Raw genomic sequence first — 15,503 nt, 5'->3', positions numbered from 1 at the left:
GTACCAAACAAACGACCAAAAACGAACAGGACTTGCCTTAATTTCAGATTCCAGAATTGTTTTTTGCCTTGATTTTAGCAAAGAGCAAAATAATTCTTGCCGCATATATTCGATCACCAAGACTCATCGAACATGTTAAGTCGATTCATTTTCATTTTTGTAAATGCGTCCGCAAAGTAATTAATTTTTTTGTAAATTTACTTCATCGGTTATTTGTTATAATTTGTCAATATCAGCCCAAATTTTTTATAAAATCCATGACTTCATAATTATGATCTTATTCATCATCAAAAAACAGACTTATTACAATACCATTACTATCTCTAAGCACTCCCCGTGCTCATAACACACACACACACACGCACGATAGAAAAATATCATAATAGGAGATATTAATTAATAAAATTGAATATTCTTGTTAGTGAAAATGCATTAGGTAAAATTCATTATCATGTAAAATGGTATTGTGACATAGGTTAAATCACATAGTCAAATATATTACACATTGTGATTAGATAGTTGTTGTGTTTATGATTGTTTAATTTTGTCATTTATTTTAATGGATGAAACTCGTTGATATTATTTGCGTGACAAATTCAAGAACTTTTTATTTCAATTACGAAGACGATAAAGTCAAATTTTTGTCCTAAGGCGATCAGGTTTATGTCATTATCATGCAATATTATTATATGAATATGGTGTTTTATTTGGTGGTAGCATGGATCACGCAGGGTGGCGTCGAGACACAGTAGATTGGGTGCAATGATCCAAGTTGAGAAAACCATAGAGCAAAGTGAAAGGTCAAGCTACATTAATGTGAACGGAACATTACAAGAAACGAATAAACAAGTTTTAAAGGGGCTATCAATAGGTCCTGCTGGACCTATTACGAGTAGCCTGGAAGAGTTTGTGGCCATCAAGGAAGGAGGTTCTCGTCTTCGACTTCACCACTCCATGGATTATCGTCCATCTTTATTCTAATTAAAAGTGGTTCAAAAAATATAAATTTACACTTAGGATATAGTTCTTTAAAACATGAAACACACCTTTAATCTCATCAAACTTTTCAAAAACAAAATCACTTTTGTTGTTTTCTAAACACATATAATTCAAGTTTAATTTAAAATTATCAATAGGGAAATCCATGAAATAAATTTTTTTACGTCAATTTGTAAAATCTCTATTTAAAGAGTTTTTAAATTTTTTTTTTTTTTACCATCAATCACTGAATATATTGTAATACACAGTAGTTATATAGATCTGTTTAATTTCGATTAAGAGATTTTTTTTCAAGATCAATAATAACAATAATAAATTATTACTATTTTTCAAAGAAAAAAAGAGATATTGAATTGCAAAAAATCATTTTACACGTTTGAAAAGTTATACATTTATGATCCATTATCAGGGGACCATTTTTCAAAGAAAAAAGAGAGAGATTGCACCAATTGCTTAATTTCATGGGTTATTGTATGTTCAAAGAAACGGCCATCCCTTGTTTAACTTTCACCCTACAGTTGCTATGCAATCTCCATAAACCATTAAACAAATATACATATCTGAAAGCAGCAAAAGGTGCAAGAGATGAGGCATCAAAAAGGAAAGGGCAGCAGCATTACAATCAAATTACAGGGGGGGAAAAGCAACTACTTCACATTGAAGGAATCAAAAAAGGCCTTCACTGATTGCTTAAAAAAAATCTGAGGAGATTTGTTTACCCTCAATGGCTTTTTTGGGGTTTTATGCTTAAAAGCAGATTGAGAAAAGTATGGTTTAAATCTCACATGGAGGGCAAGCATCCATGGTATAGTCCAAAACCAGGCCACCCCTGCAGTTCTCCCTTCACATGGTTAAATTGAAAGCAAATTGGGTTTGGCTCCAGGACAAATGGGAATCAGCCAGTCAGCGCCACCAACGCACGTGCTGTTTCCAGACATGGTTTATGTCATCTGGGTGTCTTTTGCTTAAATCACTGCACATATAATGTTGTTGTCATTCTTTTCTTACACCAAAGGCAGATGGACTGATATACGCATATTTAAAAACTATGAACATATTGCTTTGAGAGAATAACCAGGCTTTTGTTGACCTTTGACTCTCCAGATAAAAATAGGTTTTGTCATCGGCATGATCAATATGTAGAGGAAAGAGAGCTAACAAAGGTGTTGAATTTTTAGGTAAAAAATGAATTATAAACTTTTCATTTGACATAAATTATAAAAAAGTCAATGAATAGGAACAACGTCTATTCTGATATCATGTTAAGATTTTAAAATTGACATGAAAATATTGTTATCACCACTTCAATAAAAAAAATCCATTTTAATGGTTAAAACAGTGCAATATGGAAGTTTTGTATTATTGAATTGGAGACATCGGATAAAGTCGAAAGATTGATTTTTTTGACTTGGAGGGGTCCTACTAGGAAAGAGGTAACAAATGGTTCATGGCTGTGGCTTGGAGAGAGAAATAAAGGATGAATATTTCATGTTTATTTCTTTTTCAATGAACTACAGAAGAGGTCAATCTGTCTAAACAGCTCCCAAGCAGCAGATATAGTCTTGGAATGTTGGGTGCTGACGCCTTGGTCCATCAAAACGAGAAGAGAAGTTTTGTGCTGGAAAATTATAACCTTTTTGGGGGGCAGAGTAATCAATTAATGCAACCAATGGCATTTATCAAATGCAGTGGGGAGATCCCCTCAACACGGTCGGTAAGAATGGGGACTACATCAGTCAAAAAACAAGCCTGGAACAACAAGATAATAAGGAATCTTCTACATCAGAAGCTCTGTTCTCAGTAAAAGAACAAAAGAACTTGATCAGGAATGTAAAGGAAACATCTGAACATGATCAGGCACAAGAATTCTTCAGAATAATGTGTAAATTTTCACTGATTTTATGTAGCCACAAACTATAGATACATGATAAGGTAGCTAGCCATGTTAAAACAAAACTATGGTAGTGATAAGATACTCCTTTGCTGTACTTCTCACTGACCAAATCTTAAGAAGAGAACTTTTGACTTTGATCAGCAGGGTTGGAAACTTTCTTACTTTTCATCAGCAAGTGGGGCAGCTTTCTTTCGGTGGTTGGAAGCTAAATTTTCATGGGTCCCGCCATGAACGGAAGACACAAGTTTGATTACAATGAACGCTTTAAACTGCTCAAGTAGCTGATGATGACTTCCTATTGTACAAACCATCTCAAATTCAATGACAAAACTGTAAAGTTCTTAGCTATCATTTCCTCTCAAGCTGCATATGTGAAGACAATTACATTTATTTATTTAAATGGTGAGAAAATTTATCAAACTTCAGACACCTACTAACTAACTAAGCAAACCCAAAATAAGAACACAATTCAAACATAACTCTTGAGTTATGACAGAATTCTTTAATCCAATCTAATTTCAACACATAAAGTAGAAAGCTATGGTCCAATATAGATGGTCCCACTCTTGACTGAAGCCATCCTGCCCAAGCACACTCTTCTAGAGTGAGTTTCTGGTCCAAAGAAAGTTGATCATGTTAACTTGTTGGAGATAGACAATGTTTGTCAAAAGGCAAGATGCCTGAATTACCCTGATACTTCTTCGAGAAAAGCTGGGAAGTCCGTTTCCAGTACAACGCAAGTCAGATTCAAGAAATTTTGCAATCCAGCAGAAGAAACTTTCCTCAATAGGGGTAATAAGTAATTCCTTTGGTTTTCTACTTTCAGATGGATCCAAGGAAAACTATCTTGTTTATTCTGATTCCTACATATATAGCATCTATTGAATGTCCATAATTTGTAACAGACACCAGACTGCATACAACTAGGTTGGAAATCCCTTGAAAGCAGTAGTTTGAAATGAATTTACCATAGTGTGAGTTGATAAAACTAAAATGATATTATTGCTTCACCAAAATTTTTATGAATTTAATGTTGCTTCCACATTAAATAGCAAACTTAAGACGGAAATAGAGTGATACATTCGGAGAGCCTTGGCTAAGTGCACAGATTCTATGATAAATAAGATCCTTTATTTTCTTGTGTGTTCAGCACAAGAAAACCTTGACTTGTGAGTTCAGCATAGATTCTTTTCTTTTGCTGATTCTTAGTACGAATTTTGGTTCCGTGGGTGGATCTGGTTTTTGTGTTTGACAAAATCACCTCTGCCTGTTTGATTGAGGTTTGCTAACCTCTTTTTGTTTGATGGGGGATGTATATGCTGTTTTTCTGGGGAAGGCAGGGGTTGGTCTTGTTGCTGCAGAATTGATATTTTGTAATTGTGCAGCTTTTCCTGGAGGTTTTCTCCTCCTTTTGGATGTAGCTTTGTTACTTTATGAATGAATTCTGCATTTCAAAAAATAAAAATAAAAATAGAGTGATACATTCGAGCATGACTTTGTCCTTTTGCAACCATATTATGAAAGGAATGTTTCTAGATACAAAGATTACAAACTGAAGTAATAAATTTAAATCTGAGAGCTTCTGAAAATGGATTGGTGAAATCTTGAATAGACCAGTAAGCTATGAACCATCATCAGATATTCATCGAGGCTCCAACCATCAGCTTATAGAGAGCAAATCCACCTTGATGGCAGCCAGGCATTTTTAATGCCATACGCTCTAGTTCAATCTGATTATCAGAAACAAAATGCAATAACATGTTTAAAAGATAAAAAGAATATAAATTTATTAACTCTGAGTAGTACAATACAAAGCTCTTAGTTGGGATATTTGACTCAATCCTCGAAGACTCAGCTTTTAAAACTGTCCATTCAACTTTTGAAAAGAAAGGTTTTTACTCTACAGCATAGTCCCCAGCAGGTGAAAAGGGCGTAGAGGGTAAGAAACACTCCAGTCAACTTTAAGCCCTACCACACTTTAAAATCGACCCCTCCTTCACTTTCAACCAGTGCATGCTATGCCACGGCCACTACCAAAGGTTTTGCTACAAAATTGACATCACAAGAGCACTATTGAACCACAACACCGAAAAAATGAGCCACCATGGCCACCACCAAAATATTGACAAGATTTTGACTAGTAGTTTAAAAAATAAATAAATAAAACCCAGCAATTTCTGCAAAAATGAATCAAATTCTAACATTTCAAAAGAAGAAAACAAGAGGAGGACTGACCATTGAGACTGTATAAAGTTGAGTGGATTCATAGCCATCTTGAGCATTAGAATACAGCTGCTGAATTTCTTTTGATTGAAGACTACATTTAATAAAGAAAAAGATAGCTGGTCTAACATTCAAAACCCTGCGAGATATGCCAATAAAAAGTGGATCTGACTGCAAGAAGAAAAAATATTAAAGCCAATATCAAATATTTTTCAAGGAGAGGATGAAATTACGCATGAACATTAAGAAAATCAATCAAGGGAAACATACTGCATTAGAAACCATGAAGGCAACTAAGGCCAGCAATATGGTTTCATTGAACAGAAAAAAAGCTATTAACTCAATAAAGAAACTGAGATGACAGCTAAAAGAAAATAACAAAGTTATAACAAAGTTGTTTTTCAACTGTCTCAAGATGAATCATGATAGGGTCTTCTTCGGTTTTTTTTTTTGGGCACAGACTTTGATGGAAAAATGCAATTATTGTTGACAAAATAAAGCTACAACAATGACAGCCTACTTGGGCGAAGTGTATATCTTTTCCTCGAAGGGTCTTGTGTCAAGGACTAGATATTCAACCTCATCTACTATGAATTTCAGACTTAAACAGTTGTAAGGTCTAAATATTATTTTCTTCAAATTGTGTCCTTCATAAATAAAATGACTAGCAGAGCTGTATTCCCAATATTTTGACAGTTAAAATTAACCATAACTTCATAACAATGGATTAAAAGAAGCAGCACCAACGACAAACTAACTGTCACTTACTAGGGATGTAGTTGGTACTCCAATTTCCTCAACAACTTCACGAATAATGCTATCAAACATCTCTTGGGAAACCCTTTTATTAACAAGCTCAGAATCTTTTGAGTCCTTACCGTATTCATGGGTTTCTATGCCAACTTCTTGAGGCTGTCAGACCAAAGAAAAGTACAAATACACCAATGAATGCGGATGAGCATGGTATTATTAATTTGTCTGCAAAAGAATAACAGGACCTTGCTATCAAAAAGTGTGCAAATGTATTATTTTCCATTTGATATTTATTACCTCAGGGTGGCCTCCTGGGAAAACAAAATGCCCAGGAAATTCACCAACATTGTTACTTCTTTGCAGCACTACTATTTTCTTGTCAGATGTCTCCACAATTGCACCATTACCTAGAGGGCTTGAGGTGTGTTGACACCGTGTTGAGTCATCTGCAGAATAGTAAAGCTACTGGTCAAGAGATATGGAACCGCATGTACAATTAAACAATCAAAAAGTTTGCAGCTGTGTTTGTAACATCAAAGTTAAAACTTAGCTACACAAAGTATTACGTAGTTTTAATAAAAAAGTAACACTCAGCACCAAGAAATTAATAAAATGTATTAATTGATGCCTTTTACTGGGGAATTGATTTCTTGGAGACTGTCTTTACTAAAAATTGGAAAATACTGAACAGTTTCATTTCTATCATAATTTAGGTTGTTAGCTGATTATTTTGTGAAGATTTAGGACTTCACAAATAGAGACAAATTTGTGGGTTTGCATGCTATATCAATTTGTGTTAACTGCTATAACAAGAAGAACAAGGAGGAAGAAGCTCATCTTCAGTGAATATTGTAAATTCGTATTGAGATACCTTCTGATGCAACCAAGAATTTTTCCCACGAAGGATTCAAGTTTGTTCCCACGAAAGTTCTGGTATAAAGTAAAGGGTACTGAATCATTATTTATATAAGAAGACCCATCAATAAGATATGATACAAGTAAATGCTTTTGCAATGGATGTCATGCTTTACCAAAATGGGTTAATACAGACATTACAAAATCGAAACGATAGTGAAGTTAGAGCATATGCAGCATGAATAACTAAATGCACTCATAAACAAATAGAGTGAAGGAGAGACCTATAATCTGTCAACCCAAGGTGAAGGCATACGTATGATTCTTGGTTTGATCCATCTCCACTCTTCTGACTATATCCTCCATACTGTAAAATTATCAAAATGCCAACAATAATGGATGCTAATTCAAAAGAAAATTTATCAAAACGAAATAACTTCATGAATGTTCAGGCATGATAGTATTACAGACTTTTTTTTTTGAAATTATCGTATTACAGCAATTGTATCAAATTTTCTTTCCCTGCATCTCAATTAATGAAATAGAGTGCCCTGAGAGCTAAAAGTTTAAAGCATAAGAGGTAAGCAGGGTCAAAACATACCCTAAATTTCTTGCCATTGAATAAAGATGCATTTTTCTGAACCCTCAGATCCCATATCTAAGGAAAAAAGAGAAGAACATTAGAGAAAAAAAAGAACTTGACTATCAAAAACTTAAATAATTTGAAGTTCACCTCAGAAATGGAGTTCTCCAAACTTATGTCTGAATGAGGAATTCTATCGTATGATTCGTCGAAAACCACTGACAGCTTCATCCACCAAACCAACAAACGAAATCACAAGGAATATTTATAATTTGGTGAAAGAAAATGAACTCTAAAGACCAAAAGAGAAGGAAAGCAAAGAAGTTAAAACCTGTGGTGGAGAAAGACCAAAAGGGCATGAGAATAAAAGCTTGTAAGCAAGAGAAGAACACCCATCAATCGCTTCCTTCTCCATTTTGAGAAATTTTAATGGAAAGTTCACGACTTCGCCGCCTAGTGCTCGATGAAAGTTTTCAAGGAAAAATTTGACAAGTAAACAACTTTATTATTGTTATTTTTTTTCGTTTAATCCTAAGAAATCTTCGAAAGTAAAAAGACAACATGAATTTCAATTCAGGTTTCAAAGGTGCAAAGCAAATGTAATTATACCCAGATTTTGATCCTGTCAGCGATCAGATACTTGCCTGAAGAGAATAATTTGACAACCTAGGCACGTTTTCTTGTTCTTTTTATTATGGTTACTTGATTGATCCAATTCCCATGGCATGGGATCCATGGAAATGGTAATCTCAATCAAATCCCATCAACCTAATGTCATTAGCCATCAATTTAATTTGTAATCAAAGCTCATAATTATGATGCTTTTATGAAAATGATAATGAAATTTATGGGGACGACAAACTGTGCGTAAAATGGGCCTTCCTTGCTATCAAAACTTGGGTTAGAGTGACCAGGACCTTTCTTCAATACCTCTTTTCTGTTGCCCAATATGGTGGGCTAAGTGCCCAAAAAACAAAAGTTGGATCTGCTCCAACAAATTTGAGGTGCAGCTGAGCTCCTCCTGCCTCTTGGCAAATACTTCCATGTAACATAAATTTCAATTTTGAACCTGAAAATTACCCAAAAACATGTGAGCTTGAGTAAGGCTCGGAGTTACTCGGAAGCTAATTCTATAGATGGTTAAGTTTGTTCAACGACATTCATACTAGGGTAACATATATTGATATTTTTAATTTTTAATTATAATTATACACGGATCTAGTAATATTCAAAATGAACAATCTATCTCAAACTTGTAATCGACGTTAATACTTAAACGTAAAATATCTAAAATACTTTTTTATCTGTACCCTTTTCTTTTTTCTCAAACCGATCGACGTGAACGAATCTAGCTATGGAATGCTAGATCTAGCCAAATCTCCTCATGAGAGCACCAGATAGCTAGATCCAGCCAAATCTCCTCATGAGAGCACCAGATTGGCGTTCCCTCGATCTGACCACATTTGACGCTCCTTGGCTAGATTCGATCGTGGGAGGGTCGACCAGGAGAGAATTTTTTTAATAAGAGAGAATTTTTAAAATGAAAAATTATAATTTATATAATAATAATTTTTAAAATTAATGAAGGGTAAAATTATCTTAAAAATATTACTATGTCATCAAACAATAAAAAATATTAACGATTGACTAACAGCAAGATTTATGCATCTCGTGAAGGATATTTTTTGAGATGAACTGTCTATTTTGATTGTAACTAAAAATTAAAAAACTATCTATTTTAAATACTAATAGACTCTCGTATAATTATGATAAAAAAATTAAGATATTTTACCTTTGATATGAATATGTTATGCCTATCCGTTTCAAGCGTTCTAACATTTACTGAACATTAAATTTTACAAAAAAGAAATGTTGTTTGATAAATTCTTTCAAGATTTCAAACTACAATATCTTAACAGTGAAGCATTTTCCTTGTGAATCTTTACAATCAAGTATTTTAACAGGGTAACACCATTGAAGATCAAACTAAAAGGGTTGAACCCCAAAACCAGCAAAGGGAATTCATTTGTAAAAGGCTCATCATCAGCAACTTTTAACCAGCATCCAAGCTTAGCTCTGGTATCAGCTGCAAGCTAAAATAACACGACAACTCACTGATTTCAGCAAAGTTAGCTTGGGCTTGAAACACACTCTTCAATTTAATTTGGAGTAGATTTGTCAACATCTATGCCGAACCAAAAAGAAAAAATGAAACAACTATTTTTGTTTAGCTTAAGAACCAAGATTGCACATAAGGGAAAGAAAGATCAAACAACCCCTTGTCCAAATCCATGTTCCTTTTATAGCATAAGAAGAACTTGACCACTTGTATGCCGCCATTAATTTTAAGTTGATTAAGGCGAAATCCTCCAAAATATTTGGTGGAGACTATTATTGCATTCAACTAATTGAGCAGCCATAATTCGCACAACTTCACGTGAGGATGTAACGTAGTGAGACAAAATGACTGCTATAGTTTTTTCTTTCTTTTTATTTTGACATTTCCAAAAATTAGGGTGGTCTTGTAAGCCAAGGGTCTATCTGGTTTACAGTAAAAGATTGTTTTGGTTAAAGAGAAATATGCAAGGTACTTGACTATATATGAAGTGACTTTCGTGACAGATATCTGATAATGTGAAATGCTGCAACGGTTGGCAGTTGTTAGTAAGCTAATTTTGTCTGTAAATGTTGGGATCTGATTTTATGCTCTAATATGAAAATAATCAAAAAATTAAAAATATAATGTTGTAGACACCTACTTTAAAAAAAATAAATAAAAAAAATAAAAAAATAAAAAATAGATAAAAATAATAAAAAAATAAAAATAATAATAAAAAAATGATGATGAATAAACAGGAAGGGACTGAGCGTGTGCTCAGCCCCTTTTCCAGTTCATCATTACAGGGCATTAATGCCCTTGAAAGGTAATCGAATTTGGGGAAGAGTGGTCACCTCGGGCTACCGACCCTTCCTGTTTGCCAGAGCCTTGTGAAATCATGCTCAAAAGAGCATGATTTCACCTTTAGATTGTCCAAATTTTTGGACAATTCAATTCTTAAAAGGGAGAGGTTTCAAACCGATCCGGGGAGAGGATGGCAAGAAAACCGAGATTCAAAAAAGTTTCAAAAAAGAAACAGAGAGAAAATACTCCAAAAAACACAGATCCAACAACCAAAAATAAAAAAAAATCCTAAGATCTAGAAGCCAACTACCTTAACCACAATCAACAACAAAAACATTTAAATACAAAAAAATATATAAAATAAAAGGGGCTAGAGGGTGATTTTAGTGTATTTTTTGGTTTGGGTATTTAAGGAAGAGGAGTTTGGGTGGTTGTTGCCGATTTTGGAGGGGGTTTTGTGCCGTCGATGGGGTGTTTAAGTTTGGGGCTGCCACCGCTTAGGAGGAGGGGAGCTGGTTTCGTCGTCGATTAGGAAAAAGGGGTTTGGGCTTGTCGTCGACGAAAGGAAAGAGGTCAAGAAGCAGATCCTAGCGGCACCGACGGCAGGGAGAGGCCCGATCTGTGGTAAAGGAAGGGAGAGTGAAGGCCGACGGCGAAGGGGGGGTCGTGGCTTGAAGCTATAGAGAAGGTAGAGAGGGTGCGGCTAGAGAGAGAAAAAAAAGGTAGAAAATGAGAAGAGAAGGGAAAAGGAAGGTTTAAATACTTAGGTTTAGGATCAAAACGACGACGTTTTGGTGGATTAAAAGCTGTCAAACAAATACACAAAATGGTGCGTTTTGAGCTCAGCCTTGTGGATCTCAAGAAGCAGATCCGGCATAGCAGTTTTGGGCCTTCTGTGGGTTATTGAATTGGGCTAATCTGAGTCTAGAAAAGTTACCTTCCTCTCTGGTTTTAATTGATTTTGTGTCTAGCCTATTTTTGTTAAATAAAAATGTATTTTCATTTTTATTGTTATAATTTAAACCATATTAAGAAAAGTTATACATATATATATATACATATAATTTATTAATGTTAGGAAATCAAAATAACAAAAAAATAAAAAAACAATGATAGTCATAATAAAAAAAATAGTAAAGATACATAGTTTAAAAGAACATATATACATATATATATATTTATATTAAAGATTTCCCAAAATTATATTTGTAGGCCATTTTTAAATGCAAATAACTCCCTAGTCTTTTTTTTAACTTTTTGATAATAGTAACTATTGAACATCAAATTCAATTGCATAAAAACATGTATTATCAACTTTAACATAGTAAAATGAAAAATGAAAGTCAAATCGGAGTATAACATTCATGTATGATTACATTTATTCTTATACCTTCTATAGAAATCATTTATGTACCCAAGTTGCTCAATAGAACTAAGCTGATGATAGGCTGGTTCCTTTGCAATAAGGCAAAAAAGCTGAAGTTTCACATTCAATATAAAATCATCTCGATGAACCTAACATCCAAACACTATTCACATTAAAATTGCATGAAAAGTTAGATAAAATGGTAGCCTTACCTTAAAACAAATNTTAAATTAGTTAATTAGCTTAAATAAATATTACTAAATAAAGTTAATTTAATCGTTTAAAAAAATTAATTAATTGTTTATTTGATAAGTTATATAATCAAGTAAAATATTAATCAACAACGTTAATTAAAGGATATGGATTTAAATAGAAAACAAAAAAATAAAATAAATATATAATCCATAAAAAAATGACAAAATAAATATATGAATAAGGTGATAAATTATTAAACACATAATTGGATGAATTATGAACCATCTAAGTCAATAAACCCCTGCATGTAGACATCATTATTTTATCCTGTCACAGCATGCCACAGTTATCTTGCAAATGGTGCAGGAGTTTCGATGACAGGATTTCCCCGAGGAGCTTGTAGAGACGAGTTCTTTTGGGGATATCTCTAGGTGAGAAAAATTTCGAGACTTCATCAAAGCATTGGGATGGTTTTCGAATGATTTTTCAATAAAAGATTACCGACCCCATTATTTAAAATAAACAAGCCATGACATCATTTTACGCTTACATCATGTGCATACGTAAAACCAAATAAAAGACTCAAGCAGTCAGTTTATTAAAAAATTAGTTAATAAGCAGGGATTAAATCAAAAGTAGGCTATAATAAGATAACTTAAGATTAAATGGTACCGTTCGTGGAACGGGCGCCACGGAGGTGATAACCCTTCTCCGTGCGTAACCGCACTCCCGAACCCATCTCTAAAAAACGTGGATCAATACTCGTTCTTTCTACGAATTTAAAATTAATTTAAGACTTCGTTGATTAGAATCGGGTTAATAGGTGTCCAATCGCATCTAGATAAAAGATGATTGGTGGCGACTCCTAAACCATTTTATTTTAACCGACGTCTAGCGGTCGAGTTCCCGGACTAGCACGTTACGACAAATGTAACGAAAAAATAAACTAACATTTAATCAAAGAAATAGCTGAATTCTATAAAATTAATGTTTATGTTTTTCATGTAATTTTCAAATTAATTATTAATATTTATAAGTTTAAGTATTACATACCTTGCTCTAAAATATAGTAATCAAGAACCAATTAAATCAAAAAACGCTTGTGATGAAGCAAGTAACCTAAAAAAAGAATAAAATAGTCTAAAATCCTGCAATCGAAATCTTTACTTCTTTACCTTTAGAATTTGTCAAATCTTCAGTCATCCAAGTGTTTGGCCTCTAACAGTAATTCACATAGCGACCGAATAAGACCTTCTTAAAGGTAGAATTTTATTTGTACCAGTAAGTTTGTTTCTAAAACAAAAAGATAAAAAATTCTTGCCGAATCTTGTTTCTGTTAGACAAAGAAAACTATTTTTCTTTTTCTTATTTTTATGAAACAGCTAAAAAGTAGCTAAAGGCTTCGAGTTTTAGTTGGCTAACATAACATATTTATATAGTCAAACTAAGTTGTAACCCTAGATACAACAGTTATATTTTAATTCAATTAGGTCCTTGTGAACCTAATTAACTTCCCACTTTATTTTGGTCTATTCTAATTAAGTACAACTTAATTGATTATCCTTATTTAATTTCAATCATGTCACTTAATGTGTGTAATTTATTAGGCTTTTAACATGTTGGCAATAAATATAAATCCTAATCAAATATCAATTTGATAATTAATTTATATTTATAGATCATGAGCGGCATTTAGCAATACATCATGACCAACCAAATGTTAGAGAGTTAATTAAAGAATTTGACAAAACCCTTCAGTGATAAACCTATCAGTGCAATATGATTCTTTCATCAAATATCCTAGATATGTCATAAAGCATAACTCAGTGTCTACTTATAACATTCCATATTAGTTCCATAATTCATGACTAACCTTATGAATTTAGGAAACTAATTTTTCTTAAATTCATCATGCTTTTGCCAAAGCATTTATACAAGTTAATCAAGAATTAAGAACAATAGAGACACATCCCCTCATATCACTTGGAGTGATGAGTCATCTCTTGATCACTCATCCACCTTCGTGTGCTTCATGACATACCTAAAAACACCCTGTTTAGGCATTTGGTTTCTTCCAGACCCGTAAAGGTAAAATCAAAGTATATCATTTTACATATAAGATGACATGGTGTCTCAAGTCCGAGGATTAGTTGTACGACTATCACATGATAACATATTCTATAGACACTTGAGTAAATATCAAATGGAGTTCTTATAGCAGGTCATATGCACTGAACTTGATCTTTAACAAGCACCCACATGTTATCCTCAAGTATCTCATATACTTCAATCTATGAGATCGATTGCTTACTTTCCAAGTAAGGAGATCTAACATATACTAATCTCTGAGTATTGTCAATGCCCTATCTTGACAATACAATAACCAGGAACAATTTTAAAAACATGGCTTTGATGCATAGTGATTTTATAATTATAACAACTTTGCAATTCTTTTGCAAGGCTTTTATGTTCCATGGACTTCATCTAATTAGTACTTAATAACTCCTTATTATTGCATTAATATGAAAGAAAACCTCTATCACATGTAGTTATGCGATTAAATATGCATTAAATGATAATATATATTCATTGACCAATCCAATTGACTCAAGGGTATATACCAATAGTAAATACTTCCCCCCAGGCTTTCACAATTTGACTAAATCATGCAAAATTGACCTTTACGCTTTGGGAAAATGATTGAACTTTAAAAGCTTATCTTCTCATAGACAAATGCTATTTTCATGATTGGGAATAAAAAAAACACCCGATAATGCCAAGTACAAGTAGTATAATTACCTTTTCTTGTAAGTCAATGGCTGAAAGAAAATTAATCTAAATTGTGAAACGTGGCAATTACTTGTCATGGTTTATCATTTGTTTATATATTCATGTGCTTACCGACTACTTTTCTAAGAAAATACTAGTAAGGATTATTTTTATGTACATGTTACAAAATTTCTCAAAAAGATAAGATAGGAGTCTAAATCTATAAAAGTGAACATTGCATTTCTTAATTCTGTAATAAAGTAGTATTAAAGCTAGCCCGAACTCGATTCCAATATCAGGCTAAGCACTCGAGTGGAGTAGGCAAAGTGATCTAATTTGTGATGAAGGCATCCAGAATTCAAATAAGAGAGAATGTTATGCAATCTCACATCGGATAAACAAAAAGATTCTGGACATATAAGTGTCCATCAAATTAATTTTTTGAGAGAAGGTAATGATCTTGTAACATTAAACCATGACCAATTTACGTGAACTCCAAGCTAAGTTTCGTAATAAAGGAGGTAAACATTGAAAAGATCACCTAAAACATTTAGGTCACGTTTGGTTGGGGGAATAGCTAAGCCATTCCCCCTTTATTCCTTACAAAATTTTATCCCCTTGTTTGGTTTGCATGTGGGGAAGGAATAGCCATTCCAAAAGGAATGGCTATTCTTTAAAATTGGGTAAAAGCTTGGAATAGCTAATATCATCTTCCCCCATGGTATTAGCTATTCCACAACCATGGGAATAAAATTCAAATGTTTTGGACTTATATGTCCTTATTTGTTTTTAAAATTACAAACTTAAACTTATAAAATTAATATTTTAATTAAAATTAAAAAATTATAATATTTTCATATTTTAATAATGATATATTTAAATTATAAAATAAAAATTAATATTTTAAAATATTTAATTTTAAATTATTAAGTGAAATTTAAATCAAAAAATGAAAAATGCAAAT

At 33.0% G+C, this 15,503-nt stretch overlaps 1 protein-coding gene across 3 annotated transcripts; it reads right to left on the bottom strand.

Moving 5' to 3' along the window:
• Positions 4,353-8,111, bottom strand: LOC18590771 (nudix hydrolase 9). Of its 3 annotated transcripts, none has more exons than XM_018128489.1 (10): positions 7,917-8,111; positions 7,639-7,760; positions 7,458-7,532; positions 7,326-7,382; positions 7,009-7,091; positions 6,741-6,799; positions 6,167-6,315; positions 5,885-6,028; positions 5,129-5,287; positions 4,353-4,623 (listed from the first exon to the last, which is right to left on the bottom strand). In XM_018128489.1, exons 2-10 carry the CDS (start codon positions 7,720-7,722, stop codon positions 4,528-4,530), a joined length of 906 nt encoding a protein of 301 aa, XP_017983978.1. In that variant the 5' UTR covers positions 7,723-7,760; positions 7,917-8,111; the 3' UTR covers positions 4,353-4,527. The 3 variants fall into 3 exon arrangements, with proteins under 3 accessions (XP_017983978.1, XP_007016550.2, XP_017983979.1); XM_007016488.2 differs by having other exon boundaries at positions 7,952-8,111; XM_018128490.1 differs by having other exon boundaries at positions 4,501-4,938; positions 7,639-8,111.

This window comes from Theobroma cacao, chromosome 9 (genome assembly GCF_000208745.1).
Source record: "Theobroma cacao cultivar B97-61/B2 chromosome 9, Criollo_cocoa_genome_V2, whole genome shotgun sequence".
Lineage (NCBI taxonomy): Eukaryota > Viridiplantae > Streptophyta > Magnoliopsida > Malvales > Malvaceae > Theobroma > Theobroma cacao.
This window is presented reverse-complemented; position numbering and strand designations above follow the sequence as displayed.

Bases quoted from the DNA above. Each gene is read 5' to 3' on its own strand.
- LOC18590771 (XM_018128489.1), bottom strand. From the start codon at position 7,722: ATGGAGAAGGAAGCGATTGATGGGTGTTCTTCTCTTGCTTACAAGCTT. The intron at 6,800-7,008 runs GTCTCTCCTTCA...ACTTTATACCAG, and splicing joins CTTGGGTTGACAGATTATAG to AACTTTCGTGGGAACAAACT. The intron at 4,624-5,128 runs GTCAGTCCTCCT...TCTGATAATCAG, and splicing joins AACTTTATACAGTCTCAATG to ATTGAACTAGAGCGTATGGC.